The 27,508-nt window shown below is 58.9% G+C and overlaps 4 protein-coding genes across 8 annotated transcripts; 2 read left to right on the top strand and 2 right to left on the bottom strand.

The window, feature by feature from the left end:
• The first annotated feature begins 135 nt into the window (after positions 1-135).
• LOC147209902 (nck-associated protein 5-like) lies at positions 136-12,399 on the top strand. Of its 3 annotated transcripts, XM_086111895.1 has the most exons (13): positions 2,011-3,955; positions 5,158-5,240; positions 5,813-6,064; positions 6,909-6,977; positions 7,055-7,093; positions 7,168-7,287; positions 7,456-7,548; positions 7,664-10,005; positions 10,233-10,359; positions 10,426-10,483; positions 10,812-11,078; positions 11,157-11,311; positions 11,584-12,399. In XM_086111895.1, the coding sequence occupies exons 3-13, from the start codon at positions 5,933-5,935 to the stop codon at positions 11,842-11,844; spliced, it is 3,663 nt and encodes a 1,220-aa protein (XP_085968021.1). In that variant the 5' UTR covers positions 2,011-3,955; positions 5,158-5,240; positions 5,813-5,932; the 3' UTR covers positions 11,845-12,399. The 3 variants fall into 3 exon arrangements, with proteins under 3 accessions (XP_085967938.1, XP_085967861.1, XP_085968021.1); XM_086111812.1 differs by lacking the exon at positions 2,011-3,955 and adding an exon at positions 136-302 and having other exon boundaries at positions 10,812-11,311; XM_086111735.1 differs by having other exon boundaries at positions 2,010-3,955; positions 10,812-11,311.
• Positions 12,400-12,502: 103 nt separating this feature from the next.
• Positions 12,503-17,967, bottom strand: LOC147209901 (putative Bax inhibitor 1). 3 transcript variants are annotated; one of them, XM_086112672.1, is made up of 10 exons: positions 17,831-17,967; positions 15,642-15,718; positions 15,462-15,570; positions 14,315-14,435; positions 14,180-14,228; positions 14,012-14,109; positions 13,709-13,788; positions 13,244-13,344; positions 13,083-13,158; positions 12,503-13,011 (listed from the first exon to the last, which is right to left on the bottom strand). In XM_086112672.1, exons 2-10 carry the CDS (start codon positions 15,695-15,697, stop codon positions 12,988-12,990), a joined length of 714 nt encoding a protein of 237 aa, XP_085968798.1. In that variant the 5' UTR covers positions 15,698-15,718; positions 17,831-17,967; the 3' UTR covers positions 12,503-12,987. The 3 variants fall into 3 exon arrangements, with proteins under 3 accessions (XP_085968798.1, XP_085968723.1, XP_085968675.1); XM_086112597.1 differs by lacking the exon at positions 17,831-17,967 and adding an exon at positions 17,368-17,529; XM_086112549.1 differs by lacking the exon at positions 17,831-17,967 and adding an exon at positions 16,938-17,124.
• A 462-nt stretch (positions 17,968-18,429) lies between these two features.
• Positions 18,430-23,664, bottom strand: LOC147209900 (carboxy-terminal domain RNA polymerase II polypeptide A small phosphatase 2-like). Its single transcript, XM_086113077.1, has 4 exons — positions 23,461-23,664; positions 22,767-22,859; positions 22,186-22,371; positions 18,430-20,445 (listed from the first exon to the last, which is right to left on the bottom strand). The coding sequence occupies exons 1-4, from the start codon at positions 23,656-23,658 to the stop codon at positions 20,320-20,322; spliced, it is 603 nt and encodes a 200-aa protein (XP_085969203.1). The 5' UTR covers positions 23,659-23,664; the 3' UTR covers positions 18,430-20,319.
• Positions 23,665-23,690: 26 nt separating this feature from the next.
• On the top strand, positions 23,691-27,505 carry LOC147209899 (nck-associated protein 5-like; the record flags this gene model as incomplete). Its single annotated transcript, XM_086129173.1, has 6 exons — positions 23,691-25,111; positions 25,339-25,465; positions 25,532-25,589; positions 25,918-26,184; positions 26,263-26,417; positions 26,690-27,505. Coding segments are annotated over 6 exons (2,289 nt in total), but the record flags the coding sequence as incomplete, so codon positions are not given.
• Positions 27,506-27,508: the final 3 nt, after the last annotated feature.

Raw genomic sequence — 27,508 nt, 5'->3', positions numbered from 1 at the left:
GTGTCCACATGTCCCAAACGAGAGAGCGCCAAATAAAAAGGGGACATGAAAAAGATGATGAAATCTCGTCAAGGCTTTGGCACGAGTATGTGCTGGAGTTGGATTTGGCAACAAAAGGACGGCGCGCGCGTGGGGGGGGGGGGGCGGATTCATGCGATGACATCACTTTTCCTCAACCCAAACACGCCACAGAGGAGCGACGGCGGCGAGGAGGAGGAGAAATGAGCCCGGCGTCGGCGGCAGGAGCTTCTCCATTTCCATGTCAGCCCCATCGGCGTCGACGAACCTCCCATGAAAATGAGGTAAGCGCCTTTGTCCCCGTGTCGTTTTCGGAGCCGTGGACCAAGAAGTCGTGATAATGGACTTGCTCCCGAGTTCCGGCCAAAGCTTGGCCCGCACGCCGAGCGAGGGCGGTCAAGTTTAGGAATGGGAACGTGAACAGGGGGGGGGGGGCTGCCTGCCAGTCGGAGCCCCCGTCCCGGTCTTCTGGATCTTGGCCCCCATTATATATCCCCCCCTCTCTTTTCCTTTTTTTCTTGGGCGGCTGCTTGCCACACGTCGTGGAGAAGGCTCAGCTGACTGAAGCAGAAAGACCCGAGTTGCCCCTGACTTGGAAACTGGATGGCTCAAAAAAGGTTGCAAAAGGCCAGGGGGAGGCTGAGGAACGGGCCTTTCGGAACAGGATTCCTTTCAAGATGGGGTGCCAAACGCACGTTACACTTTCAAGCGTTAATGCTGGGGGGGGGGGGGGGGCTTGTCTTTCTTGTCACGGTTAAGTTCGTTGTGCCTTAAATCCTTCCATTGGCTTTATTGTTGGATTTCGTTTTTGTAGGCGGTTAAGGTTTGGACCCATGAAGTGGTTTTTCATCAGAAAGGACATTGAATGAAAACACGCAAAGGTCACTTGACAAACATGTTTCCCAAATTTTGCGTGCCGGGGCAGCCCCCAAAATGCGGCTTTGATCCGAGTCCCCGATTCCTCAGCCCACTTTGGAACAGAGCAGCCTCCTTGGCTTTCCACTCACTCCTCTTGGACAATCGCCTCCCGCCGCCCGATGGCACCCGGAGCAGAGCAGAGCTGTAAAATCGTATCCGCGTGTTGAACAAAGGCTGTTTTCATCATCGCATTTCTATCTTGCTTTGTCATCATTCAGAAACACTTGGTCACATAAAGGAGTTCCTCTATTTTTGCAAAAGTGGCTCACGCCATGCCCGCGGCCAACTGGCAGACAGCCCGTTATGATTGGGATCGATTTATTGGAAATACTCATCCGGGCGACATCACATTTTGGTCACGGAGGAAGAGTGAAAAGAAGGAAGTCCGCTTGCGCAAGTTTGCCGCCGGAACTCCACGGTTGGCCTTTTCGGCTTTCAAATTGAAACGACTTCTCTCGCCTACGAGCAAAGGCTTCAAGGCCGGGATCGCAATTTGAAACGAGGCTTTCAAGTCGGGGTCGGGCACCAACACCAGGTCACGGCGTCAAGCTCTCTTCACTCTTTTGGGCCGAGAAGATTTGGGTTGCGACTTGGCATTTCATCCTTGGGGGCAAAGTTTCTCCGCAAGGCGCGAGGAAGGGCCCACTTGGCGTGTCGCTCGGATGATCCTCAAGCGTGCTCGGCTTCCTGCAGCTTTGGTTCTGCGTTCGCGGATGGGATCGGGCTGCTGCTCGGTGGCCACGGCCCGCCCGAAAAACGAGACCCCCCCCCCCCCAAAAAAAAAAAACACCCCGCTCAGCTATTTGTCTTCTCTCCTCGGAAAGAAAGCCTTGAGGTGTCCTGGTTTTGAATGATGAAGCGATAGGTTTTCGCTCTGGCCCCTTCATGGACGGCTTGCCCGGGGAGCAACGCCGCTGCGTCATTTTGCGTCGACGGCTGGTGCAAAACGGCCGTCCCCTGAGATGGACAAAAGCGCCGGCGTTTCACCGCTTGGCTCCTGTTCCACAAAGGCCATATTCATCAGAATGCCGCCGTGTGTAGACTGGTGGGGGGGGGGGGGGGGTGCTGCCATTACTTCCCCTTGAAATTGGAAGTCTGGCTTCAAATACGAAGCCAGACTTGAGAGAGCCGAAATCGAAAAGTACTGGTGGCTTGAAAGCCTTTGAAAGGAGTGTTTGGGAGCCCTCATTTGATGAGCCCAGTTTTCACCCAAAAAAGCTCCTTTCAAGCGCTAATCCCGGCCGCAAAGCCAGCTGACGCGGAGCCGTCCGCCGTGGCCGCTCGACAGCCGACCGACCTCAGAGCAGCTTGAACCTCCCGAGTTGAAAGCCATTTGCGGCCCCTCCGATGTGTCGTCGTCTCGGTCGTCCCGCCACTTGTTGGCACGCGACTGCAATCTGGTCCGGGAGAAAGGGCGAGAAGGACGCTAAAGCAAAGTCAGCCGGTGGCCTCGTGCCAAGAAAGGTCAGCGCGCGGCGGACCATCTCGCGCGCGTGGCCGGCGGCGTCCCCGGCAACGGGGGTGACCCCGACCCCAAACGCTTAACAATGCGGCCGCAGCGCCCGCGGGCCAAGCTGGCTTCTTTGGAGGCAACCAATCCAGGAAATATTCCCATCTACGGAGTTCTTTCAAAAGGAAATTCCTTCACCCGCACTAAAAACCTTCGACTCCCATGTTACATTCACGATCAATTCAGAACAACGGAATTGCCACTACCCGGAAGCCGGAAGCCATCCAGAAGCACGCAGTGGCGCAAGTCCCGCTCGATCGCCGCTCTTTCCTCTCACTGGATACAAAACGGCGACATGGAAGTGAGTCCATTAGCAGGACTTTGACTGCAGTAGTGAAGGATTTTGATTTCGTTCACAGCTGCGAGTTTCCTGAACGCAACATACTCGGAGCTGCTCTGCCGTTGGCTGACCCAGCATCATCCTGGCCTCCGATTGGCCAAGAGGGACCTCACTGTCTATGTGTGTGGATTCGTGGAAAATAGAGTGGAATGCGTCCGATTAGCCGCTCGGAGTAAATTGCTTATGGCTCGACGGAGATTCAAATCAACGAACGTTTCCTGGAATGCTTTACTTGTTCCCGTGCTGAAAACCTTCCGCTAACCGGAGCGCTAATGAGAGAGAAGGCGAGTTCCGTGGCGCTAACTCTGGCCACGGAGGTCTTGGAAGCGTCCCGTGGCTGGCTCCAAAGGTTCATTGCACGACATCAGCTGAGCAACGCTGTCGTCTTGCGTGGCGATTGAGGCGAGGTCCAGTTAGAGAACAGTGACACGGAAAAGAAAAGCCACTCGTCTCACTTTCGAGCAAATAGTCCTAAATTTGTTCGACTGTATTTTGTTCATTTACTTGCATGTTCATTTCCCACATAGGGAAATTCTTTTCTAACAGAATATTGACGGTATTGCGCAAGAGGCAGCGTCTCGCCGCCTTTGCTTTGGCCGCCGCGTACGTCGGCCCGCGCTCGGAAGATGGGCCCCGGCCGCCATCGGGCAGCTCCCCCTCGGCCCGCGGGCCCCCTCCCCCCTCCCCCATACTCATACTTTTGGGGTTCGCTCTCGGTGCGGACCTTTCTGCGTCATAAGACCCCTCCGCTGTCCGTCCCGAGCGGCGCGGTACCGATCCGGTTTTCCCCGTGCGTCCCCGAAGGGAGAATCCCACGGCTCCCCGCAGAGGCCAATCTCCTTGCTCGAGCCCCCCCCCCCCCCCCCTCCTCACGTGCAGGAAGGATATCCTCTCTGCCATTCCTTTGTGCTCTTCACCAGCGCAACCCCCTTCCTCTCTCTCTCTCTCGCCTGGTTACGGCAGCTGCGGGGTTAATGTTTAGCAGCGGCAGGGGTGGGATGCTGGCGAGGAGCTCAGGGGGCGGGTCCACAGCTGCCGTCGCGGAGAGGCCGCGCCGGCTCTGAGGAAGGAAGGACTCGCCGGCCCCGTTCCCCGCTCGCGCAACAATGGCGGAGGCCGTTCGTCCTTCTTGAAAGTCGGGCGTCCGGCCGCGGAAAATGCCGGCAAAGGTGAGCCCAGCGGAGCCCGTTCCCTCCTCGCGAGTCCCCCGACGGCGGGGGCCGCTCGGAAGGCGCGCGGCGTCGTGTGTCGAGGCGGGCGGCCTGCTTTTGCTCGCAGCGAACGGACAAGGCGCTTTGTCTCCAAGCAAAACAAGACACGGTCGTGGCCGAGATGCGCTTCCTCCCCCCTCGTCCTCCGCGCGCGTCGGATACGGCTAGCATCCAATACCCCCCCGCCCCCAATATTGCATGGTCACGGTTGGTGCAGCCAAACGTCAGACAGGAAACGGAGAACCCCCCCGTGGCCCGCCCTGGCCCTCCCGCCTGCGTCTTCCCCCCAGCCCCCCCGCGGCGTCACATCTCTTTGATCGTCATCCCAAACGTGAGCGTGCAGGCAATGGCTTCGGCCCACCTTCTCTTTGCCGGGAAGATTTGGGCCGAAGATTTTGCCCGCATGGCGGCGCCATTTGAGGAGCCGTCGCGCACCTGAGGCGGTTTTGGTTTTTGACGCGCGTCTCCGTCCGCGGCGGCCGGCGATGAGGTGTCGCGCTTGTGCTCAGAGCTCGGGCCTGGTTTTTGGTTTTTTGCGCGCTGCGGCGAGCGTCGCCGGGAGCCGGCCCCCCGCACGTCGGGGCCAGACGGCGAGGGCAGATGCCCCGCGCCTCTAATCTCATTTCACTTTGACCTGAGCCGCGAGGATCAGGCGCGGCTGGCTGGAAGACGCCTGTCGCAAAGGAGGAATTAAGGCGCCGGCGTCCCATTTAGGAGAAGTGACGGGTCACTGGGTCGGCGGGGGGGGGGGGCCCATCCCGCGCAGCTCACCTGGCCGACGGCCGGACCATTTCAATGAATGGCTCCCCTTTCAACTTGCCGCACGAGGCCGTGACAGCAAGGCGAGTGGGGGGGGACGCTGCAAACAGCAGACGGCGTTCCCCCGCGACACCGCAACCTGGCCGTCCACCACGTCCCCATTTGGCCTCGCTTATTTTCCATTGGCCGATTTGGCGGACCGCGAACACCTCCAACGCGTCGACTTCATTAGAACGACGCCACTAATTAAAAAAAAAAAAAACCACCGCCCATGGCCAAGGTGGCTTTTGCCGCTCTGTTTGAATGGCCGCCAAGCGACGCAGAGTTTGGCGCGTGGCGGTCCGAGATGGCGATGGAAAAAAAAAAGTGACCTTTTTTTCTTTTTGGTCTTGCCTTCTCAGCTCCTTGCTTCTGGTGTCGGGAGAGCGAGGCGGCACGGTCTGACGCCAGAGTGACGGCGCCGAAGGGGGAACGGAAACCACAGGTGCGTGCGTGTCATCCTAGCCGCTCCTTCTCCCCGTTGCGCCGTGACAATCCATGTCCTGATCGTCCCGAAAACCAATCGGCGTTGAGACGGAGCGCGGTCCCCCCGGGTCGACGACCCCGAAGCCGACTCGGCGCAAGAGCGAATCGCCACGAGAGCCCTTAAAAATCCGCGGTACCAATTGAAAAGCCCATGAAAGGAGCCGGACGGCGCCACAGGCCCGGCCGGGATGGCGCCGGGACGCCAAACGGCCCAGCTAAGACTAATTGGCGCGAGATGAGAACCGCCAAGAAGGAGCAGAAACGGCAAGGAGGGGGGGTGCACCTTCTTGCAAAACGCAACAACGCCCCCCCACCCCCCAAAAGGCCTCGTGCTAAGGATGCCGCGGCGGCCCCGTCCCGCTTCATGGGAGGCTGCGACACGAGCGCCCCGGGAAATGTGCACAGCAAAAACATGAATGACACTTGAGGGGCGAAACCCCACACCTGATTGTTGTTGGGGTGGGGGGGGGGGTCCTTTCTCACAGCCACCAAATGTTTGTTGCTCGCTTGGCTTCTCTTTGCCTCATTTAGCAAAAGCAAAGGTGCCGTCCACCGCCGTCTGCGTTCAACGCTCATGCGAGCGACGACAAAAAGCGGATTCCCGAGCTCTCGTCGGCGGCGTCAGAATTGCCGGCCCGTCCGTCGTTGCGGATGACGAGCATGTCGGCCGAGGCGGAGCGCAGAGTGCGCGGCGAGGACTTTGCCCCGGACGAGGAGGCGGACGCCGAGTCGTACCCGGAGGACAACGGCGGCGAGCTCGTGGTGCGGCTCAAGGAGCTGGAGGTGAGCCACGCCCCCCCCCCCCCCCCAAAAAAAAACTCCGCTCGGCTAAAGGGGAGCCGTCGCGTGTCCGACTCTGCCGCGTCTCGGCTCCTTTGGTTGAAATCGGCCCGCTTTGGCCATTCGGGCAGCCGCACGAGGGAAAACCAGCGCCGTGCAACCAAAAATCATTCATTGATGAGCCGTCGGACCAAAGAGAGCCCGTTCGGTCAATTAGGATGCGGGGGGGGGGGGGGGGCGGCTGAAAACGCGGTTTTCGCCACCTACGGTCGAGCGCGGCGACATGCGCGGCCGCCCCGTCCGATGCGGGCCTTGGTCATCACTCGCTTGGAAATGAGAAACGGACGACCCCGGCGAGCGTCGAAAGCGCCGCCCTCCCTCCGCCGGAAAGGAGCCCAGAGAGCGAGCCTCTTTTCCTCCCGGCCCTTCTTTCTGCGGCCGTCGCTCCCTTTGCGCTTGCGCCGCTCACCCCATTCGCGGGCCGCGCGTCCCTTTCGTTGAAGGCGGCTTTGAAACGCAGGAGGAAAAACCGCACGCGGGTTTCAAGGCTCGCGGGAAATCTGACGACGGTCCGCGCGGCTGCCGAGAACGCCGCCGCGGACGCGCGCGAGGTCGAGCCGAGGTCACCTGTCGCGTTGGACGGCGGCGGCCCAAGAATCGAATCCCAAGATGGAATCCCGCTTCCTCGGTCCGCCGTGAGGGCGCCGCTTAGCAGCGGCCTTTGCTTTTTGCCGCCTTTTGGTCATCAACGTGGTTCTCTTCCAACGCTTGGCGAGCCGCCGTCGCAACGGAAAGCGCATTTCTCTCGCCGAGTCCGACCCGCCGGATTTTGTCATTTCTCTCTCAGGCGGAAAATTCGGCCCTGATGCTGGCCAACGAGAGTCAGAGAGAAGCGTACGAGAGGTGCCTGGACGAGGTGAGCTCAAATGCCCGCCGGGCGCGCCGACGGCCCGATCGCCGAGATGCTGGTTGTTTTTGTTTGTTGGCTCGCAGGTGGCCAACCACGTGGTCCAAGCGCTGCTCAATCAGAAGGTAGCCTACGCCGCCGCGTGTCTGCCCGCTCCCCCATGTGAGCTGTGTGTAAGCGTGCGTGTGTGACCGGACAGGATCTGAGGGAAGAGTGCATCAAGTTGAAGATGTTGGTGTTCAACCTGGAGAAGCAGAACCGGGCCCTTTGTGAGCTTTTTCAGCAGAAGCTGCCCGACCATCCCGCCGCTCACTACCAGGTGACCCGATGGCCTCGTTTCCGTCCCGCGCCGCGTTTGCTCGCGCCGGGACTTTTGTGGCGTCGGCAAAAAAAACAATGAAAAGGGGACGTTGCGCAATAGCGAGCGAGAGCGCCGCGGCGGCGGCCCGAGACGGTCGCCGTGTCACCAGCGTCTGCCCGCCGACAGGTGCGGGCGGGACCCCTCCCGGACGACGACGCGCAGCCGGCCGATGACTCCGCCGCGCATTCGGAGGCCGCTCGGACCGAAGCGCAGGCCGAGGTGACCGTTGCCGGCCGTTTTTGGGGGGGCGGGGGGGGGGGGGGGGGGGATTTAGCGAGTGTCGTTTGTGAAGGGCCCGCGCGGCGCTGACGGAATTGTCGCTCTGTGTCCAAAGGGGGACGGCGGCTCCTCGCCGGGCCCTCGGGGCCCCGCCCCCTCCATGGAGGCGCTTTCTCCTTTCTTCAAGAAGAAAGCCCGCATCCTGGAAGTCCTGCGCAAGATGGAGGAGACGGACCCTCTGAAGTTCCACCCGGTCACGGCCGGCCTGTCTTTCCGCGACTACGGCCGAGCGCTGGCGTCGGCCGAGGCCGCGCTGGCCGAGGCCGAGGCGCTGCGCCGCAAGTCCCGCCCCGCGCGCCGCCACTGCCCCCGCCCCGATGCCGAGGCGCTCCGGCGCGTCAACGGGGACGGGGCGCCGAGCCGCCGGGGCGCCTGCTGTTTCCACTGCGAGAGGTGCCCGGAGGGAAGTCCCAAGCCGCGCGCCCGCCCCTGCGCCGCCCGCAGCCGCAGCGCGCCCGCGGCCGCGGCCGACGGCTGTTGCGCCGAGAGCCGGGAGGCGGAGCGCGTCCCGCCGTCGGACGCCGCGCGCTCCGAACCGGCGCCCGGCCCCCAACTCGCCGGCTTCCGTCCGGCCCCCGAGCTTCCCGCTTCGGGAGGCGACCCCGAGTCGACGGGCCCCTCCCTCGACGGCACCGATCCGGAGGCCGCGCGGGCCGGCGCCCCGCCGAGCCCGAGTCCCTCCTGCCTCGGCGAGGTCAAAAGCGCCGCCGTCAACTCGCCGTCCAAGCTGCTCAAGTTCCTGAAGATCCCCCCCGCGGGGGACGGGTGCCATGGCTCGGGCCCCCCCGTCCGCCTCAGCCCCCAGCTCACCCGCAGCTCCAGGATCCCCTGCCGCAGCAACAACTACGAGGTGTACCACTCTCCCGTCCCCAGCCGGCGAGCCACCACCACCGAGCGGTGCGGGCCGCCCCCGCCGCCGCCCGCCAGGTCCGAGTCGTACCCCGCCGCTCGCTCGGCGCCGACGTCCCCCCCGCCGGCCGACGACGCCTGCCCCGCGCCCGTGAAAGACGGCGAGATTGCCGCCCGCCCCCCCGAACCGGCTCAGGGCGTCCCGCATTATGAAAACGTCTGCGGGCTGTCGCCCGCTCACGCTCTGGAGAAGAGGTCCACCCTCCCGTCTCAAAGCAAAGGCGAGCGCAAGCTGGTTCAATCGCTTCCCGAAAGCGTCCTCGCCGCACCCGCTCGGCAAGAGCACTCGCCGTCCTCCACGTCGTCGTCGGCGTCGGACGACGACGACGACGACGAAGACTCGGACGTTCCGCTGCGGGTGAACCACCGCAGCCTGCCCAACTCTTTGGCCCCGGGCCGCGCCCGCGCGCGCATTCCGGAGGAGGGGGCCGCCCGGCCGGCGCTTCCGGCCCGAAGGAACGACTCGTCCTCCATCCCCAAGAGGCCCGCGGCCGGCGCGGCCAGGTCGCAAGCCGATTGCGGTCGCCACGCCTTCCAAGAGCGGCTGGCCGCCCTGGGCAAGCTGAGGAGCTCGGAGGAGGCGGACGCCGGGGACCCGAGGAAGACGGCCGAGAGGCGCGCCGCCGAGCCCTCGGACGGGAGACCCGGGCCGAGCGGCGGGGGGCCCGGGCGCCCGGGCCCCTCTCAGCCGCTCTCCTGCGTGGGCGCCGATGCGCCGCAGGTGCCGCGCGCCGACATCGGGTGCCCCGGCTCGCTCAATTTAGCCTGCGCGGCCAAAGGCGCGCCTCAGAGCGGCGGCGCTCCCGGCAGAGTCCCGCCAAAGTCCCCGTCCAAACCTTGCGGGGGCCTCGGCAGAGCGGGCAAAGCCGCCGACGCCCCGCGCTACTCCTCCAAGTCGGAGGAGAGAGCCAAAACGGGCACGAGGAACCCGACGCCGGGGGACAGCCTCCCGCCGCCGCCGCCTCCTCCCCCCCGGCCCGCCGCGCCGGCGGAAGGCGAGGACGCGGCGCCGGCGCCCGCCCCCGCCCCGCGCTCGGCCATCGAGCAGAAGGTGATGCGGGGCATCCGGGAGAACGCGCTCAAGCTGCAGGAGCAGGACCGGGGGGGGCCGCGGCCCGCCGAGGCCCGCCACAAGGCCTCCAACGGCATCGCCGGCTGGTTCGGCCGCAAGAAGAGCAAGCTGCCCGCCCTGAGCCGCAAGGCCGACGCCGCCAAAGCGCGCGAGTGGAAGATCAACATCCCGTCGGCGGGCAAGGACTCGGCCAAGGTGGCCGGCAGGTGCCGGGAGGGCCTGGAGGGCCTCAACATCTCCACGCTGATGGAGAAGGCGGAGGGGCTGCGGCGGGCGCTGGAGGAGGAGCGGGCCTACGTGGAGAGGTCGGCCAGGGGGCGCTCCTGCGAGGTGGTCGTGGACCAGGCGCAGGGACAGCTGGCCGTCATGTACCGGGGGGGCCGCTCCGACAACTTCATGCGGCAGCTGCTCAACAGGTGGACATCGGGCACCGCATGTTGCCGCGCCGCCGTTTCCTCGTTGGTCTTAAGCGTACGCGCGTGACGACAAGGCGCTTCGGCTCCGGACAAAGATGACGGCTTCCGTCTTGAATTGGAGTCGCCGAGCCCCTTTTGGGTTCGTTGGCGACTCCGAATGGTCTCCGGGACAAGTGGGCACCCCGATTGTGAGAGCTGACCGCCCGGTGCTTGCTTGGTGCTTGCAGAGTGGACGGCAAGGAAGATGCGGGCGCGCCGCGGCGGAGGCTCTCCTTCGACTGCAAGACGGCCAGGCCCGTCTTCCCTCAGCAAAGCGACGGCGTCCTCGCTCGCGCCGGCGACGACGTGGAAAAGGTTCGTCGTCGTCGTCGTCTCCTTTCAAGCCTCGATGAAAAATAACGAGCGGCTTTTGTCCCGCAGGCGTCCCATCGACTGGGCCAGATCACGTCAGATGAGAACCTGACGCAACACTTTTCAGGTGAGACCGGCCGCCGCGATACGATCGGGATCTACGTCGAAAGAAAGCGCGTTCCTTCCGAGCTCCATCCGACGCGTTCCGCCGTCGAGCCGCGGCTCAAACGCCCGTCGTCGGTTTTGCGGTTCGGTTCCTTGCTGTCGGACAACCGCCGGCGCAAAAAAAAAAAGAGGGAGAGATCGTAGCGTTCTGCGGTCAAAAGTTGACACAGGATTCACATTTCAAGCTCCACATCCACCGTTTGTTGTCGAGTTGAGGAAGTGTGATTGTCCTGGAAGCGTTTCTCTTTCAGAGGACTTCATCATACGAGTTTGCTCATGACCCCCCACAGGTTCGGGCGCGTCCACCTACACGCTGGACAGCGGCATCGGCACCTTCCCGCTCCCCGACGGAGGGGCGACCGGACGGGGGCCGTCCAAGAGCAGGGCCGAGCAGCGGCCCCCGGGCTCGCCGGGGAGGGCCGGGCGACGGGCCCGCACCTTGGACCGGGAGCCCGCGTCACAGGACGACCGCGACGCCGCGCGCAGGCGGCCCCTTCCCGACGCGCGCCACCTCTCCAAAACGGAGGCGAGAGGCTCGGCCGGCGTCCTCGGCGAAGGTGAGCGCGCGCCAGTGGCGGATGCCGCTTTCCCGGCGTGCGGTGACGGCGCTCGGCGTCGCCTGTGTCCGTTGACAGACAAAGAGGCCCCCCCCGGGCCACGCGTGTTCTCCCCTCGCTCCAAGACGTGGACCTTCCCCAACCTCAAGACCCCGGCAGGACCCGCGGACGTGTACCTGGCCGTGGAGGAGGAAGACCGGGAGGCGGTGTCCTTCGGCGCGCCCTTCAGAGCGGTGCGTGCGTTTGCCTCATCCTCCTCGCACGCTCTCACCTTAATGTGAAACGTGAGAGATTTCACATTAACATGTGAAACTCGGAAGCGGGTACCTCATGACGACGTCACATTCAACTGCGACGGCCGGCCGTCAATCATTTGTCCAAAATACGGACGCGGATTTGTGAAAAGTGACATTTGGACGTGGGCGGTTTTGGCCCGACGCCATCGAAGCGTCGGGCCAAGCGCGCCGTCGCTCATCGGCCTCCTCGCTATGTCGATCCTCCGCAGAGCTCGAAGGCCGGCGGCCCGTCTTCCAGCCGCGCCGGCGAGCCCGGCGGCCCGCCCGCGCCGGCCCCGTCGGGACCGAGCCGCCGGGGGAAGACCCGCGCCCCCGCCGTGGCCGAGGTGAGCCGGGACGCCGGGCTGGAGCTGCTCGGGGAGCGGCCGGAGGAGGCGCTGTCACCCGGCCGGCCGCGGGTACCGGAGACGCCCGAGTCCCTCAGCGACTCGCTCTACGACAGTCTGTCTTCGTGCGGCAGCCAGGGATGAGGACCCCCCCCGCCGCCGGGGCGGAAACTCAAAAGCGCCCGAGGTCCGCGCCGGACTTCTCCTCCCGAGGAACCCGCCGAGATGGAGCCGTGCGCGCGGCCCCGCAAACGAGCTAACCGAGAGCACAAGCGGCGGCGGCGTCGGGCTTCTTTTGTTGCGCTCCATCTTGTACTCGAGGAAACGAAACAAGGGGGCGCTCCAAAAGTTGAAAAAGAACAAAGAATGTTCATCTGAAATGTTTTCCCTCAGTTTGTCTGTACAAAGGATTCGATTTGATCATTTTGCGACCACCGAAGTTTGTCAGGGAAAAACAAAACTTAGTGTTTGACCACGCCAATGCATTTCAAGGTCATATATAAATAGCAGCAATAAGAAGCAAGAAATTGCTCCGCCAGTCCACGAATATTTCTATTTATTTATTTTTGAACGTACACGGGTCTCATCTTTTTGTAATCTTTGGGTGAAAACGGCTTAGTTTAGAATGTCAAGATCCTGTAGACGAGGGCTCCCCTGGCCGCCCCTTTTTCAACTTTCTATTAAAAGCCTTTCATCCGAGCCTCTTCAACGCGGCGCCGCTCAAATATTTGCCGCGGTCACGTTTGACTATCCAAATCGAAACGGGAAATTGCGGGTGCGCCGGAAATCTCTCGCCAAAGCGTTTGCCCCCAGGCGTGCTCTCCACTTTTATTCGGGTAAAACGTATCAAATGAATACATGAACAAAACTCTTCACAGTATGCGCTGGAAAAGGGAAGGTTAACTTCACTTCGTTTGGCAAACCATCCGACATCGGCGGAAGGGGAAAAGAAAAAGTCCGAGAGAATTCAAAGCGTGACTCGCGAGGACATCGGAGAAGGGCATCCAGTGTCAAAACCACACTCGGCTAAACATATGAGAAGAAAACGACAACAAAGGGTCGCGACTCGGGCGTCGTTAAGTGACACGAGCCGAGACTCCCCCCTACAGGCCGAGCGGCGGCCCACGCGGGCGTACAAACAATCACCCCTTGGAAATTAAACGGGAAAGAAAGATCAAAGCATTTGCCATCCCAGCGTCGGACGGCAACAAGTCGGCCGCAGAAATTCAATCCAAAGTAGCGAGCGGGCGGCGCGAACTGGCGGCACTCGCGCAAGCGCCCAGCGGTCTACTTCTTCTCCTTCTTCTTGTCCTGGAACAAGCAAAGAGCAGAGGCAAGATGAGGCCCCGGCGGACCCTCGGCGCGGCCTTTTACCGACGCACCTTGTCGCCCAGGGCGAGGATGACCATCAACTTGCGGAAGATGGTGAGGAAGTCCAGGAACAAGTCCACGCAGTGCCTGCGCGAGGCGACAGCGCACCAACGTTTACGACGGCAAGAAGTGTGTGTGTGTGTGGGGGGGGGGGCGCGGCGCCCTCGCTCACCAGACGTAGTCCTTGTCTCCGTTCTCCGCCTTCTCAATGATGAGCTGAGTGTCGAAGAGGACGAAGCCGCACATGACGAGCAGGCCCAGGTACATGTGAGCCTGCGGGGAGGGGACAAAGCAAAGGGGGTGTGGGAAGAGGAAGGAACGGAGGGCGTTCCAACCCGCGCGGCGGCGATTGAGGCAATGACGCGCCAGCGCCGACCAAAATGACTTGCTGTCAAAATCGGGCTTCGAGCGCCCACTTCAACGTGAGAAGCGGGCGGCAAAAATGGGAGCTATTGACTTTTGGGGGTGCGGCGGGGGAAACGGGCCCCTTTTCCAAAACGAGACGGGGTTCCCGCAGCGCTCTTGGCCTGGCTCGCGGGAAACGGCCACCGAGGGGCTCGTACGGGCCCAAATTCACAAACATGAAAGGTGAGGCGGACGCGAGAGCTCGCGGTTGAGAACCACGGCGGCGACTGACCTTGAAGAGCATCACGGACCCAAACAACATGTTGAGGAGCGACATCAGGAAGAGGATGGACACGCCGGACATCAGCGTGCCTGCCCGCCAGCGCCGCAAGGCCGTCACAAATCACACACACACACACACACACACAGATAAGGGTGATGGACTTCCCAAGTCCCGGGAGCTCTTTGCTTTTGACCGGCGAAAAAACGACCATGTATAGTAAGGCGTAAATGGTCATTGTTTGGTCTAAAAACGCCTTACTATACACGGTCGAGCCTTTGGTGCGCTGCCCGTTGGCAAATGAGGTCGGCTTACCTCCGAGGAACAGGTAGCTCCTGCGTTTGGCATAGAGGGCGCTGAGCGTGAAGCAAATGAAAATGACCGAGGTTCCCATGAAGGCTGTAACGATGATGCTAAACACAAACGGGGTACGAGCTCAGCGACCGCTTTACAAGACAAACAAATCATCCAAAAGCGGCTTACCCGGGGTTGACGGCGATGACAAAGTCCAGCGTGGGGCCGAGACCCGCGCCTAGAGGGAAGAGAGCGGACAAACGGCGGCCTGAGTTTGGTCTCGCTATCCGGAGGACAGAGCGGAGGCCTTTGGCGAGCGCAAACCGTTGAGGAAGGCGAATCCCGCCAGGATGGCCAGCCTCTTCTTCTCCGTGCTGGCGTCGTGCGGCGTCGCCGCCAGCCACACCATCATCGCCAGGGATGCCAGGGCAAACACCGCACCGCCCTGACAAACACGCCAGGCGTCATACGTCGTATGTCGCTCGCCGACCGCCGTCTTCCGCGTTCCATCGCAGCTGCCCCCCCCCCCCCCCCACTGACACCTTGTGTGCGACGTATGCTACATTTTGATCTCCAAATCCGCACGCTTCACAACGGCCGCGTACATCGACAATTTGCTTAACTAGAGTTTTACAACACAGAAGACTTTGGGGAGTGCGCAGTGTTGGGTTTTTTGTTTTGTTTTTAGCCGGCTGCTCTGCCGCTAGACCGCACGCTTCTCAACTTCAGCCGCTAGCATGTTTCAGAATTTCATTCAATACGGTGAGCGGAGAGGATGGCCGTCTTTCGCGGCGTTTGGCCTCCATAAATAATGACGGAGGTCCTTGAGTATCGTTTGAAATCAGGGCCCCAAATGCCACCACCCCAAAAGGCTTAAGGCGGGCGGGTCACATCAGCAGTCGGGTAATATTTCAAGCGGCTGAAATGTGCTCGATTGTTCGATAAATTAATTCGTTGTCGATTCATCTCTGGGGTGGGGGGGGGGGGTGCTTGGAATTGAAGCGAATTGAAACGGGGCGGGGCAATCGAAGCGAACGCCGTGGCGGGCAAAGGAGGCGACGGCTCCCGGTTGAGTTTCAAACTCGGCCTCAAGCAAATTGGCTTCTCTTCTTTCATCTCGGACTGCTTCAAACGGGGCCCGACGTGGGAATCGTGCTACTGGTCTCGCCGTTTTATGGGTTCCGTCGCATTCCCGTTCGATGCAAAATGTTCCGTCTGCGGCTGCCGTGAAAGGGCAAAGCGCATATTGTAGTGTTGCGCATTTCTTCCGATTGGGAATGCGGCTGTAACTTCCGGTTTGCAGATGCACCGCATCTTGCAACTTCCGAACCAAAACGCACAATCTGACCAGCTGCGCTTAGGCCATCGAGCTGGGGCATTTGCTTCTACCCTCCTCGTCATCATCATCGTCAAGCGCGCAACATGCAAGAATGCGCGTCGGGGCCGACCGAAGGGCCGCCGTTCAGAGTACCTGGAAGAGGCGCAAGACGACGTGCGTGTAGGCGCCGGCCGCGGCCAAGAACGTGCACGCCGCCAAGCTGGAGTAGACCTTCTTTAGGTGCGCCTGGGTGGAATGAGATCTGCGGGGGGCAAAGGCGCACGTCTGAGGAGCGCGGCGCCCATCGACAACAAGTCTGACGTGCCAACGTACATTTGGGAGAACTTGAAGAGAGCGTCCAAGTCGAGGTTGCGGTCAAACACGTTCATGGTGCGACGAGAAGATGAGATCTGGGGAAAGAGAAACCCATTACACGCCGCTCGCGATCCCTCGGGCCGAGGCGGTTCCGAAAAATGTCCGGTGAACTTTTGTCGAGATTTTGGAGGCGAGGGATCGTGAATGCCGCAACTGCGTTTGCCATCATTTGTCACGGAATGGGGAGAGAAAGTTGGCGGCTCTTGAGAAAAATCTCAGATATTAAGGTCTTACAAAAAGAAAAAGGGAAATCAAAGTACAATAAAAAGAAAACATTTATCGGTTGCCACTCCTTCATCCAAAAACAGGACATTTTATTCTCCTTTTTTTCTGTATTCTTTGGCCAAAAACCTGCATTGTCCATTAACGCTCAACATTTTCGACCGTTTTCCGTAGGCTGGCCTCGAGTGGAAAGGTTTTGTTTGCGCCGAAAGAACGGCGACACGTCCAAACGAGGCGGTTCGCATTTCATCGCCACGGGTTTTGTCGGATTAGATCTCTTTCGTTTTTGGGTGTGTCCGGTGTCGTGGGCGACGTCGCTTCCAACTCCTTTTTGCCGCGGGCTACGCCGTCGTTATGGTTTCCTTCAAAGGGCCGTCATGACTGTGAATCCAAAAACACGGATGATGGCCGTCTAACGCAAAAAGACAACAAAAAAGTCTTGAAATACGATCGCATTTATTTCAAAAGTCGGATTAGGAACCAAAAAATGGATGCGATCTCTCACCATCTTGAAAGGTGAGGACAGTTTTCAATTGTAGTATTTGAGCGAGAAACATCGAGTCAATGCACATCATTTGCTTTCGCGGGCCAAATAAAATGAGCGGCACCCATGTTCTACCGTGTAAATGATTACTTCTCAAAGTTGTCAATTCATTTGATCATGGATTATTTGATTCATCGTTTGCCGCGCCTCCGCGCGTTTTGAAATTGAGCTTTTGACAATCGCCGAAATACGAAAATAATTAAAGAAAATAGCCGGGAAAAGAAAAATCTCAAAGACATCAACACAATGTGCGCCGCCATTTTGAAAAGGAGTGGGAAGAAGTACAAACTCCTGCCCGACACTCCAGCATTACCCAAAAGAAATGATCCATCAACAAGTGCGATCCAAAATAGAACGTCGTGTTATTTTAGTCCAGGAACCTAACACGTAAACGCGTTGTTTGTTGTCGGCTTTTGTTTCAAACTGCCCGACGTGGTGAGTTCTGGAAGTCAAATGTATTTGTTGATATACTCCGTGTCACTCCCTACTGTGAGAAACGTTCCTTTCGTTTTTCGCTCGGCTTCCAAAAGAATGTCTTTGTCGATGCTGATTCTTGTTCGTCGGCAGCACACAAGACACAACGAGCCAGAGCAGATGCGTCCGTTCGCCCGTCGACTTGATATATTAGCAAAACTCGCACGAACGTCGCCCCCAACGCCGGACCCGTGTCGAGTCGCTTTCGCGAACAAAATTGTGTGTGTTACGTACAACAAAAAAAAAGTATTTGAAACGTGGCGAGTACCGTTTGGTTGTTTGGATTGTCGCTCGCCCGCTACGCGTTCATAGCCCGCCAAGCTAAGGTCGGCAAGCGAGGCCACAAATTCCAACATTTCGACAATTAACTCGAAAATACCAAACGTCAGGTCATCCGTGCAATATTTCGAGGTTTCCCGAGGGCACGGTGTGCGCGTCTTTCACCTGGCCTGTGCTCCTGAGGTCCCGAGTTGGCTTTGTGGCCCTTTCGCGGAATCGTTTCCTCTCTCCGTTTCGCTTTGAGTCGCGTCTGGAAAGCTAGGACGTGTCACGCAAACGCAAGCGCACGCGCTGCAGCGGCGTCACTGCGGAAACGCCCAGAGACGCGCACGCCACTTTTGCACTATGCCTTTTTGACCCATGGTTGTTTTAGTCACTCCAAATTTGAACACTCAACCAAAATACATTTTAGGGTGCGTGTACTATTTGGACTGTACAAATGGGACGAAATAGAGGTTGAGCTATATGTTATTAAGCTTTTCTTAATGTTGGCAAAGTTTCAGATTTACCGCGTGAAGTTTGCGACCTACACATTCGATTGGGACAAGAAGACTGCAAATTAGCTATGATCCTGTTCCGGGTCCTCGGGCAGCAATTTATATGAAGGAAAGAATTTTCGACCGCTCACCTATCATATGCAGGGTCACCGATATAGTCTGTACGCATTCCACATTGTATGTTGTTCGCATGATGAAGCTAAGAATAAAAATCAAAAATGAAGTACATCACTTCCGGAAAGTTAAAGGGGGAGAGGGGGATACGACGAGTTGGTCATTACGACGACGACGTCGTCATTGATTTATACACAGTGGGGCATAAGGAAAAAAGGCGAATCTATCAAAGGCGTCGATAAGATCACCAAAGTCTAAAAAGTACATGTACTCCCCCGCCCGTTCGCGACCAAGCGTTCGCCTTCGGCCACCTAAAATGGCCGCCGCCGCTTTGTACAAGTGACGTCACTTCATTCCAATTCTGCTCGTCGACCTCCGAACTTCAGAATTAAGAACAGCAGTTATTCAACCCTCGGTCACGCCGGATCTTTGGGAGAAGAGTAGAAAGTCACAATTTTGTCACGCTTTGCTGTAACAGAATACGTGATGATACAAACCTTAACAGCTGATTCAAACACAGCGTTGAGTGTAAACTCTGAGTTTAAAGCCTTTTCAGCCAAATGATGTTCGATCAATGCGAGGGGGAAAGTAGTACAAAAATACTCGAGTACACTACTCCAGGAAAACTAGAACCCATTTTTATTTCAATTAAAAATTGTTAGCACCTTGTCTTGAAAAGCTCTGATAAGATATAGGAAACAAAACAAAGACGACCGGTGGAAAATGTTAACACATACCTTGGATCGTCACATCTGGTATACTTAGCTTTTTTTTTAAAATTAGTTAACATGGGGGGGGGGGGGGCAGAATTGTATTCGGTGTTCAACAGAACAGAAAACACCCCAGGAAACTCAGCCAAAAATGTGAACTGCTCACTTTGGATGTGTTCTCGCTCTTTCGGCACAAACAAAACCTTTCCATCCAAGGCCAGCCTTAAAGTTGGCAAATGGAAAACAGTTCAAAATGTTGAGCATGAAAACTTGCTCTTGACAGTGCGATTCCTCACTCATGCCCAGCATGACATGCGTTCAAGTGTTGAAGCCATCAAATCTCTTTCAGGCACAACACTTTTATTGCTCCAAATTGCAAAAGGCACACCTGACTCTCTCGATCAGGATTGTTTGTCAATATCTAAAAAAATAATAATAAATTCAGTCGGAAAGCTTGACCGAATGTGTGGCGTATGTACTGTATGTGCCAGCGTGTTCCAGTGTGTCAGCTGCCTAGCTGCCTACAGACTCTTCACGAGTATGATTTTGTCCTCCTTGCTCAATCTGAAAGCTACATATTGCCACCTTCTTAAAATAATGGCCTCCGTCATTTTTTTCCCCCTCCGGAAAACACATTGAGGAAAAACCACACACACACAAACAAATACTGATGATATTTCTGAACTTCATTTCAGGGGTAGAACAGAATGATGGATGCGACTAAAGATTTCACCGGTTTTAACAGGAGGTGGCCAGCACCGTGAGAGCAGGTTGAAGGCAATTCTTTTTTTTTTTGGTCTAGAGCTTTAAATATGACTCAGGCCACTATTTTAAGAGGGTCCCAAGATGAAATCCAATCAAAACAATCAAAGACTGACATTTTGAAAAATATCAATCGAGAACCGTACACATTAAGACTCCATTCATACTGAAAGTCAATTCTGATCGGTTCAGGCCCAATGTGACACGTATCCGACTTGTTTGGTTTTTTTGGTCAATGGGAACAGCACAATTGCAATTTAGCGTTTCCAATCCGGTACGCGGATATTAATGGGCCAACGTGACGGCAGTCTGGACGTTGTCATCCGACCCGTATGTCATCAAAATCCAAGAGAGGATTGTGGATTTTGCACAAACATCCTTGAAATCGCCGCAAACGTGTCCGGACTGAGAGCGATGTGATGGAAGCGCACCGCGCCACATGACGTTGAGGTTTGTGCGAACGCACGCCGCTTCACCGATGCATTTCATTCACGTTACAAGTCGCATTTGCTTTGTAATGTGAACCGCTCCACAAATGGATCGGATTTAGGGGGGGGGGGGGGGGAGAGAACAAAATCCCGCAGTGTGACCTTTTCTTTGTTTTGTTGCTTATTTAAAAGGCCAACGCTGACTTCCAGTTCGACGAAATGCCGACAGAAGCGGCTTGCATAGAGGAACTAGTTTCAAATTGGATTTCCATAGAAAACAACAAACGGTGTATAAAACCCGGTAGTGATTTCAAAAAAAGCCCCCAGCGGTTCCTTCAAGGCACTCGATAAAAAGGACGTTGAACAGTCAAATGAGGGCATGCCAGCAAGCGTTTTGGCACGAGAACAATTGGCATACTTGGCTGAATAGGAGCGACGGCGGCGCTCTGGTGGCGATTGGGAAGATTTGGAACCGTTCTTGCCGCAATCACAAAAGCCAAGCAAGCGTCATCGGGCTTTGGAACGTCTCGAAGCCCTCGCGGGCGACGACGAGTTGAACAGCTCCCGTTTCAATGCGCGACATGCGGCGGAAGGCGGAAAGGTCCCTTAATGGCCGCGAAGCTGGTCCAGCTGGGTGTAGACGTTCTCCGCCCGGCTGAGTTCTTCAAACACGGGTAAAAGGTTGAGGAGTTCGGCGTCATCCACGTCGTCGAACCACGACAGCACGGGCACCTGAGGACCACGCACACGCACGTCACCAAGAGCGGCGGCCCGGACGGGAAAGACGGCCGCGCGGATCTGTCGGACAAAGTCGCGTGGGACCTCAATTCATAGTACGCGGTGGCAGTCGCTCAAATCAACGTCCCTAAGCACTGGGGGGGGGGGGGGGGGTCTCCTGGAGCGCCAGCAGCATCCGTTTAAAACGGTACACATGAGCTACAGCACCATAAAGTGATGCTTCTGCACTTAACCCACTCCAAAAGCGCGTGACTGCCTCCTTGCGTCAGGTCTCCCACTAAGGTCGGCAGTGATGACCTTCTGCAAACTCAGTCTTGTCTCGTATGTTCACGTTAGGGTCCACGGCGGCTGGTTGGGCACCCCTCCTCTCAAGCGCAATTTGTTGCTTATTTGGACCATTTTTCATTGTACAGTGAAACTCCTCTAAAACGAAATCATGTTTGGAGCAAGAAATGTTTCACAACAGGGGGTTTTTCACTCTAGCAAATTTGATCTCAGATGTAAACGCACACACAATCGTATGTGTACTCTTTATTTTATTCCAATAGTGCATAAGTATGAGCACACGGTTATTTGACACTTCATATTGTCAGTGTAGAAAGAAAAAAGGGAAAGAAATTGTGAAAATTACGGTCAGCGTTCACTTTCACTTCCATCAATTTCTTGGATAATGTCTTTTATCTTGCTTGCTCAGTCTTTCATTTTGATCACTTTTAGCCTCTCTGCCAGAGTCAGAGCGCTTCTCGTCTTAGCTGCTTGACATCCAAAGGTCCGTTTTGTAGCCATTTTAGCAATGCAACGTTCATGCTGCGTCTGAATCGAACAATAACAGATACGTCCTGGACCCGGTGGCTTTTCTTTCCACCATCTCACTGTCTCTAACTCGACCTCCCCTCGATCGCCACCCAAGCCGGCGTTGCTCAGCTGATGTCATGCAATGAACTTTTAAGCCAGCCACGGGACGCTTTGTAGTCCTCGATGGCCATAGTTAGCGCGATGGAACTCGCCTTCTCTCTCATTAGCGCTGCGGTTAGCGGAAGGTTTTTAGCACGATAACAAGTAAAGCATTCGAGGAAACGTTCGTTGATTTGAATCTCCGTCGAGCCATAAGCAATTTACTCCGAGCGGCTAATCGGACGCGTTCCACTCTATTTTCCACGAATCCACACACATAGACAGTGAGGTCCCTCTTGGCCAATCGGAGGCCAGGATGATGCTGGGTCAGCCAACGGCAGAGCAGCTCCGAGTATGTTGCGTTCAGGAAACTCGCAGCTGTGTAGACCAGTGTGGTGGTTGCCGTTGCCGTTTCCGAATGAAGCAGTAGAAGTCGCTGTTGAATTAGACTTTGTTGTAATGAATCTGTTCGCGAGGCTAGAGCAGAGAAAATGATTTCGTAAAACGCAACAGGGGTTTTTTTTCGTCGTATGGGGGGCAGGAGAATGGGAATGGTGTTAATGCATGAAGATTTTTTCACATTTTCGCCCATGTGGGTTTCGTTCTAGAGGAGTTTCACTGTATGCAAATAAATGGGCACGTTTGGTGGTCATGTTCCGAGTAAGTTATGGAAGGGGCGAGGGAAAGGTCCGTTTTACTCAAACGAACCGGAAATATGAACATCAGAAAAACTCCACATTTTGCCGGGCTGGTGACGGTTCCCATATCCTTTTTGTTCCTGAAAGCAAAGCGACTGGCGGCGCCACGTCAACGGGAAGCGGGCTTGAACCGTGAACTCACAGCATTGTTGGGGTGAAAGATGTAGGACGCGGGAGAATTGTCCAAGATGAGCGTCTTGCGAAGGTCTCGGCCCAGCACGCTCAAATCTTTCACGTAGCAGCCTTGGTGGAAGACGCACGACTCCCGGAAGAGGCGGGCCCGGAACACGCTGTACCGGTCCAGCAGATCCGTCACGGGGTCGGCGTACTGGCGGAGAAGAAGCCACAAGGCGCGGTGAGGGACGTCGCGCCCGAGTCAGCGTTAGCCGCAGACGAGAGAGACTTCACATTTGTGGAGAGTTAAGCGCGCCAAAGCTAGCGGCCGCTTCAAGTCAACCGAGTTTTGAGGGCCGCTCGCTGAAATCGCCCTGACCGCCGCTTGAGTTTTCAACCACCTGGACTGGGCGGGGCGGGGCGGGGCGCAACCTTTTTCATTTGGTTGGCACTTTCATGGATGAATGTGACTAAACTAATCAAGTCCGACTAACTTGAGCCAAGCGTACGCTGCCATTTAACGGAGCCATTCCGTTGCATATCGTGTCGCGAGCGCACTCCGGCCAATGAGGCTGGCGATCTGAAGGTGACGCGTCTGCCGCCCGGTACCTTGGCCAAACTGGCGGTGAACAGCACGCACTCAAACAGCTCTCCCATTCGCCGCAGGAACTCGTCGACGTACGGCCTCTTGAGCACGTACACCTGCCGACGCGTCGGGGAAAAAACAAAAGCAAATGCATCACTTCTTTCCACCGCTCCTTTGCGGCCGATCCGCGAGTGAAGCTTTGGAAGCGAAAGATGGCGGTTCGGGTGCCGCCGCGCGTGCGGAAGTCTCCGTGGCGTCGTTTGACTCGGGACGTTGCGCCTCGCGAGCCTGCCTGCGTGCGTGTGTATCATTTGAGCGATCGCTCGGTCTTGAAAAAGTACCTGCAAAGCGCTTTCAGGAAGAACAAATATTGGCATCAGCCTTCTTTAAAATAAAATTTTAAAAAAACAAGTCCCAACCGTGACCCTCATGAGGAGAAGCGCTCCGGAAAAGGGGAAGCCCCGGTCAGCCGCCAACGGCCCCTTCCTGAAACAAGTAATCGAGAACAGGCCGGGCCGGCGTAAAGCAGCCTATCCTGGATTACTTGAAGCAGGCGGAGGCCCGCACCGGGCCGCGCCTCGGCGGCACCACCTTCCGCCGCCGACCCGCTGGCCGTCCGGCGCCAAGCCGCTCGGCTCCCTTCCCGCCGTCCGGCCGGCAGGGGGCTCCGCCGCGCGCCTTCTGCAAATTCGTCTGCGCGCCCAGGCGGCCGCTTACCTGGTGCGTGGTCCCCTCGATCTCCACGGGCACGATGAAGTCCGCGTTGCTGATCGGCTGCGGTGGAAACAGAGAGGGCAGACGTTCGCTTAGCGCGTGCGCCGGGGCTCCGCGCTCGCGCATGACCTTACGTAAGCCATCGCTTACGTGCCGTAACTGCCGCTGCCGGAAATATTTGACTCCAGGCCGCACGCGCATACATAGTCATTCGAGAAACGCTCTTTGGGTTTTGCGACGACGCCTGCCCCGCGCCCGTGAAAGACGGCGAGATTGCCGCCCGCCCCCCCGAACCGGCTCAGGGCGTCCCGCATTATGAAAACGTCTGCGGGCTGTCGCCCGCTCACGCTCTGGAGAAGAGGTCCACCCTCCCGTCTCAAAGCAAAGGCGAGCGCAAGCTGGTTCAATCGCTTCCCGAAAGCGTCCTCGCCGCACCCGCTCGGCAAGAGCACTCGCCGTCCTCCACGTCGTCGTCGGCGTCGGACGACGACGACGACGACGAAGACTCGGACGTTCCGCTGCGGGTGAACCACCGCAGCCTGCCCAACTCTTTGGCCCCGGGCCGCGCCCGCGCGCGCATTCCGGAGGAGGGGGCCGCCCGGCCGGCGCTTCCGGCCCGAAGGAACGACTCGTCCTCCATCCCCAAGAGGCCCGCGGCCGGCGCGGCCAGGTCGCAAGCCGATTGCGGTCGCCACGCCTTCCAAGAGCGGCTGGCCGCCCTGGGCAAGCTGAGGAGCTCGGAGGAGGCGGACGCCGGGGACCCGAGGAAGACGGCCGAGAGGCGCGCCGCCGAGCCCTCGGACGGGAGACCCGGGCCGAGCGGCGGGGGGCCCGGGCGCCCGGGCCCCTCTCAGCCGCTCTCCTGCGTGGGCGCCGATGCGCCGCAGGTGCCGCGCGCCGACATCGGGTGCCCCGGCTCGCTCAATTTAGCCTGCGCGGCCAAAGGCGCGCCTCAGAGCGGCGGCGCTCCCGGCAGAGTCCCGCCAAAGTCCCCGTCCAAACCTTGCGGGGGCCTCGGCAGAGCGGGCAAAGCCGCCGACGCCCCGCGCTACTCCTCCAAGTCGGAGGAGAGAGCCAAAACGGGCACGAGGAACCCGACGCCGGGGGACAGCCTCCCGCCGCCGCCGCCTCCTCCCCCCCGGCCCGCCGCGCCGGCGGAAGGCGAGGACGCGGCGCCGGCGCCCGCCCCCGCCCCGCGCTCGGCCATCGAGCAGAAGGTGATGCGGGGCATCCGGGAGAACGCGCTCAAGCTGCAGGAGCAGGACCGGGGGGGGCCGCGGCCCGCCGAGGCCCGCCACAAGGCCTCCAACGGCATCGCCGGCTGGTTCGGCCGCAAGAAGAGCAAGCTGCCCGCCCTGAGCCGCAAGGCCGACGCCGCCAAAGCGCGCGAGTGGAAGATCAACATCCCGTCGGCGGGCAAGGACTCGGCCAAGGTGGCCGGCAGGTGCCGGGAGGGCCTGGAGGGCCTCAACATCTCCACGCTGATGGAGAAGGCGGAGGGGCTGCGGCGGGCGCTGGAGGAGGAGCGGGCCTACGTGGAGAGGTCGGCCAGGGGGCGCTCCTGCGAGGTGGTCGTGGACCAGGCGCAGGGACAGCTGGCCGTCATGTACCGGGGGGGCCGCTCCGACAACTTCATGCGGCAGCTGCTCAACAGGTGGACATCGGGCACCGCATGTTGCCGCGCCGCCGTTTCCTCGTTGGTCTTAAGCGTACGCGCGTGACGACAAGGCGCTTCGGCTCCGGACAAAGATGACGGCTTCCGTCTTGAATTGGAGTCGCCGAGCCCCTTTTGGGTTCGTTGGCGACTCCGAATGGTCTCCGGGACAAGTGGGCACCCCGATTGTGAGAGCTGACCGCCCGGTGCTTGCTTGGTGCTTGCAGAGTGGACGGCAAGGAAGATGCGGGCGCGCCGCGGCGGAGGCTCTCCTTCGACTGCAAGACGGCCAGGCCCGTCTTCCCTCAGCAAAGCGACGGCGTCCTCGCTCGCGCCGGCGACGACGTGGAAAAGGTTCGTCGTCGTCGTCGTCTCCTTTCAAGCCTCGATGAAAAATAACGAGCGGCTTTTGTCCCGCAGGCGTCCCATCGACTGGGCCAGATCACGTCAGATGAGAACCTGACGCAACACTTTTCAGGTGAGACCGGCCGCCGCGATACGATCGGGATCTACGTCGAAAGAAAGCGCGTTCCTTCCGAGCTCCATCCGACGCGTTCCGCCGTCGAGCCGCGGCTCAAACGCCCGTCGTCGGTTTTGCGGTTCGGTTCCTTGCTGTCGGACAACCGCCGGCGCAAAAAAAAAAAGAGGGAGAGATCGTAGCGTTCTGCGGTCAAAAGTTGACACAGGATTCACATTTCAAGCTCCACATCCACCGTTTGTTGTCGAGTTGAGGAAGTGTGATTGTCCTGGAAGCGTTTCTCTTTCAGAGGACTTCATCATACGAGTTTGCTCATGACCCCCCACAGGTTCGGGCGCGTCCACCTACACGCTGGACAGCGGCATCGGCACCTTCCCGCTCCCCGACGGAGGGGCGACCGGACGGGGGCCGTCCAAGAGCAGGGCCGAGCAGCGGCCCCCGGGCTCGCCGGGGAGGGCCGGGCGACGGGCCCGCACCTTGGACCGGGAGCCCGCGTCACAGGACGACCGCGACGCCGCGCGCAGGCGGCCCCTTCCCGACGCGCGCCACCTCTCCAAAACGGAGGCGAGAGGCTCGGCCGGCGTCCTCGGCGAAGGTGAGCGCGCGCCAGTGGCGGATGCCGCTTTCCCGGCGTGCGGTGACGGCGCTCGGCGTCGCCTGTGTCCGTTGACAGACAAAGAGGCCCCCCCCGGGCCACGCGTGTTCTCCCCTCGCTCCAAGACGTGGACCTTCCCCAACCTCAAGACCCCGGCAGGACCCGCGGACGTGTACCTGGCCGTGGAGGAGGAAGACCGGGAGGCGGTGTCCTTCGGCGCGCCCTTCAGAGCGGTGCGTGCGTTTGCCTCATCCTCCTCGCACGCTCTCACCTTAATGTGAAACGTGAGAGATTTCACATTAACATGTGAAACTCGGAAGCGGGTACCTCATGACGACGTCACATTCAACTGCGACGGCCGGCCGTCAATCATTTGTCCAAAATACGGACGCGGATTTGTGAAAAGTGACATTTGGACGTGGGCGGTTTTGGCCCGACGCCATCGAAGCGTCGGGCCAAGCGCGCCGTCGCTCATCGGCCTCCTCGCTATGTCGATCCTCCGCAGAGCTCGAAGGCCGGCGGCCCGTCTTCCAGCCGCGCCGGCGAGCCCGGCGGCCCGCCCGCGCCGGCCCCGTCGGGACCGAGCCGCCGGGGGAAGACCCGCGCCCCCGCCGTGGCCGAGGTGAGCCGGGACGCCGGGCTGGAGCTGCTCGGGGAGCGGCCGGAGGAGGCGCTGTCACCCGGCCGGCCGCGGGTACCGGAGACGCCCGAGTCCCTCAGCGACTCGCTCTACGACAGTCTGTCTTCGTGCGGCAGCCAGGGATGAGGACCCCCCCCGCCGCCGGGGCGGAAACTCAAAAGCGCCCGAGGTCCGCGCCGGACTTCTCCTCCCGAGGAACCCGCCGAGATGGAGCCGTGCGCGCGGCCCCGCAAACGAGCTAACCGAGAGCACAAGCGGCGGCGGCGTCGGGCTTCTTTTGTTGCGCTCCATCTTGTACTCGAGGAAACGAAACAAGGGGGCGCTCCAAAAGTTGAAAAAGAACAAAGAATGTTCATCTGAAATGTTTTCCCTCAGTTTGTCTGTACAAAGGATTCGATTTGATCATTTTGCGACCACCGAAGTTTGTCAGGGAAAAACAAAACTTAGTGTTTGACCACGCCAATGCATTTCAAGGTCATATATAAATAGCAGCAATAAGAAGCAAGAAATTGCTCCGCCAGTCCACGAATATTTCTATTTATTTATTTTTGAACGTACACGGGTCTCATCTTTTTGTAATCTTTGGGTGAAAACGGCTTAGTTTAGAATGTCAAGATCCTGTAGACGAGGGCTCCCCTGGCCGCCCCTTTTTCAACTTTCTATTAAAAGCCTTTCATCCGAGCC

This window comes from Hippocampus guttulatus, chromosome 1 (genome assembly GCF_054856545.1).
Source record: "Hippocampus guttulatus isolate MCC_2025c chromosome 1, RoL_Hgut_1.0, whole genome shotgun sequence".
Lineage (NCBI taxonomy): Eukaryota > Metazoa > Chordata > Actinopteri > Syngnathiformes > Syngnathidae > Hippocampus > Hippocampus guttulatus.
This window is presented reverse-complemented; position numbering and strand designations above follow the sequence as displayed.

What these genes read in the sequence shown, in the direction of transcription:
- LOC147209902 (XM_086111812.1), top strand. Translation starts at nt 5,933, where the DNA reads ATGACGAGCATGTCGGCCGAGGCGGAGCGCAGAGTGCGCGGCGAGGAC. An exon ending in GGACCGAAGCGCAGGCCGAG is followed by an intron (nt 7,549 to 7,663) that starts GTGACCGTTGCC and finishes CTGTGTCCAAAG; the next exon opens with GGGGACGGCGGCTCCTCGCC. An exon ending in CCTGACGCAACACTTTTCAG is followed by an intron (nt 10,484 to 10,811) that starts GTGAGACCGGCC and finishes GACCCCCCACAG; the next exon opens with GTTCGGGCGCGTCCACCTAC.
- LOC147209901 (XM_086112672.1), bottom strand. Translation starts at nt 15,697, where the DNA reads ATGAACGTGTTTGACCGCAACCTCGACTTGGACGCTCTCTTCAAGTTC. An exon ending in GAGCTACCTGTTCCTCGGAG is followed by an intron (nt 13,789 to 14,011) that starts GTAAGCCGACCT and finishes GCTGGCGGGCAG; the next exon opens with GCACGCTGATGTCCGGCGTG. An exon ending in TCCTCGCCCTGGGCGACAAG is followed by an intron (nt 13,012 to 13,082) that starts GTGCGTCGGTAA and finishes TGCTTGTTCCAG; the next exon opens with GACAAGAAGAAGGAGAAGAA.
- LOC147209900 (XM_086113077.1), bottom strand. Translation starts at nt 23,658, where the DNA reads ATGCGCGTGCGGCCTGGAGTCAAATATTTCCGGCAGCGGCAGTTACGG. An exon ending in TCGAGGGGACCACGCACCAG is followed by an intron (nt 22,860 to 23,460) that starts GTAAGCGGCCGC and finishes ACGCGTCGGCAG; the next exon opens with GTGTACGTGCTCAAGAGGCC. An exon ending in TCTTTCACCCCAACAATGCT is followed by an intron (nt 20,446 to 22,185) that starts GTGAGTTCACGG and finishes CGTGGTCCTCAG; the next exon opens with GTGCCCGTGCTGTCGTGGTT.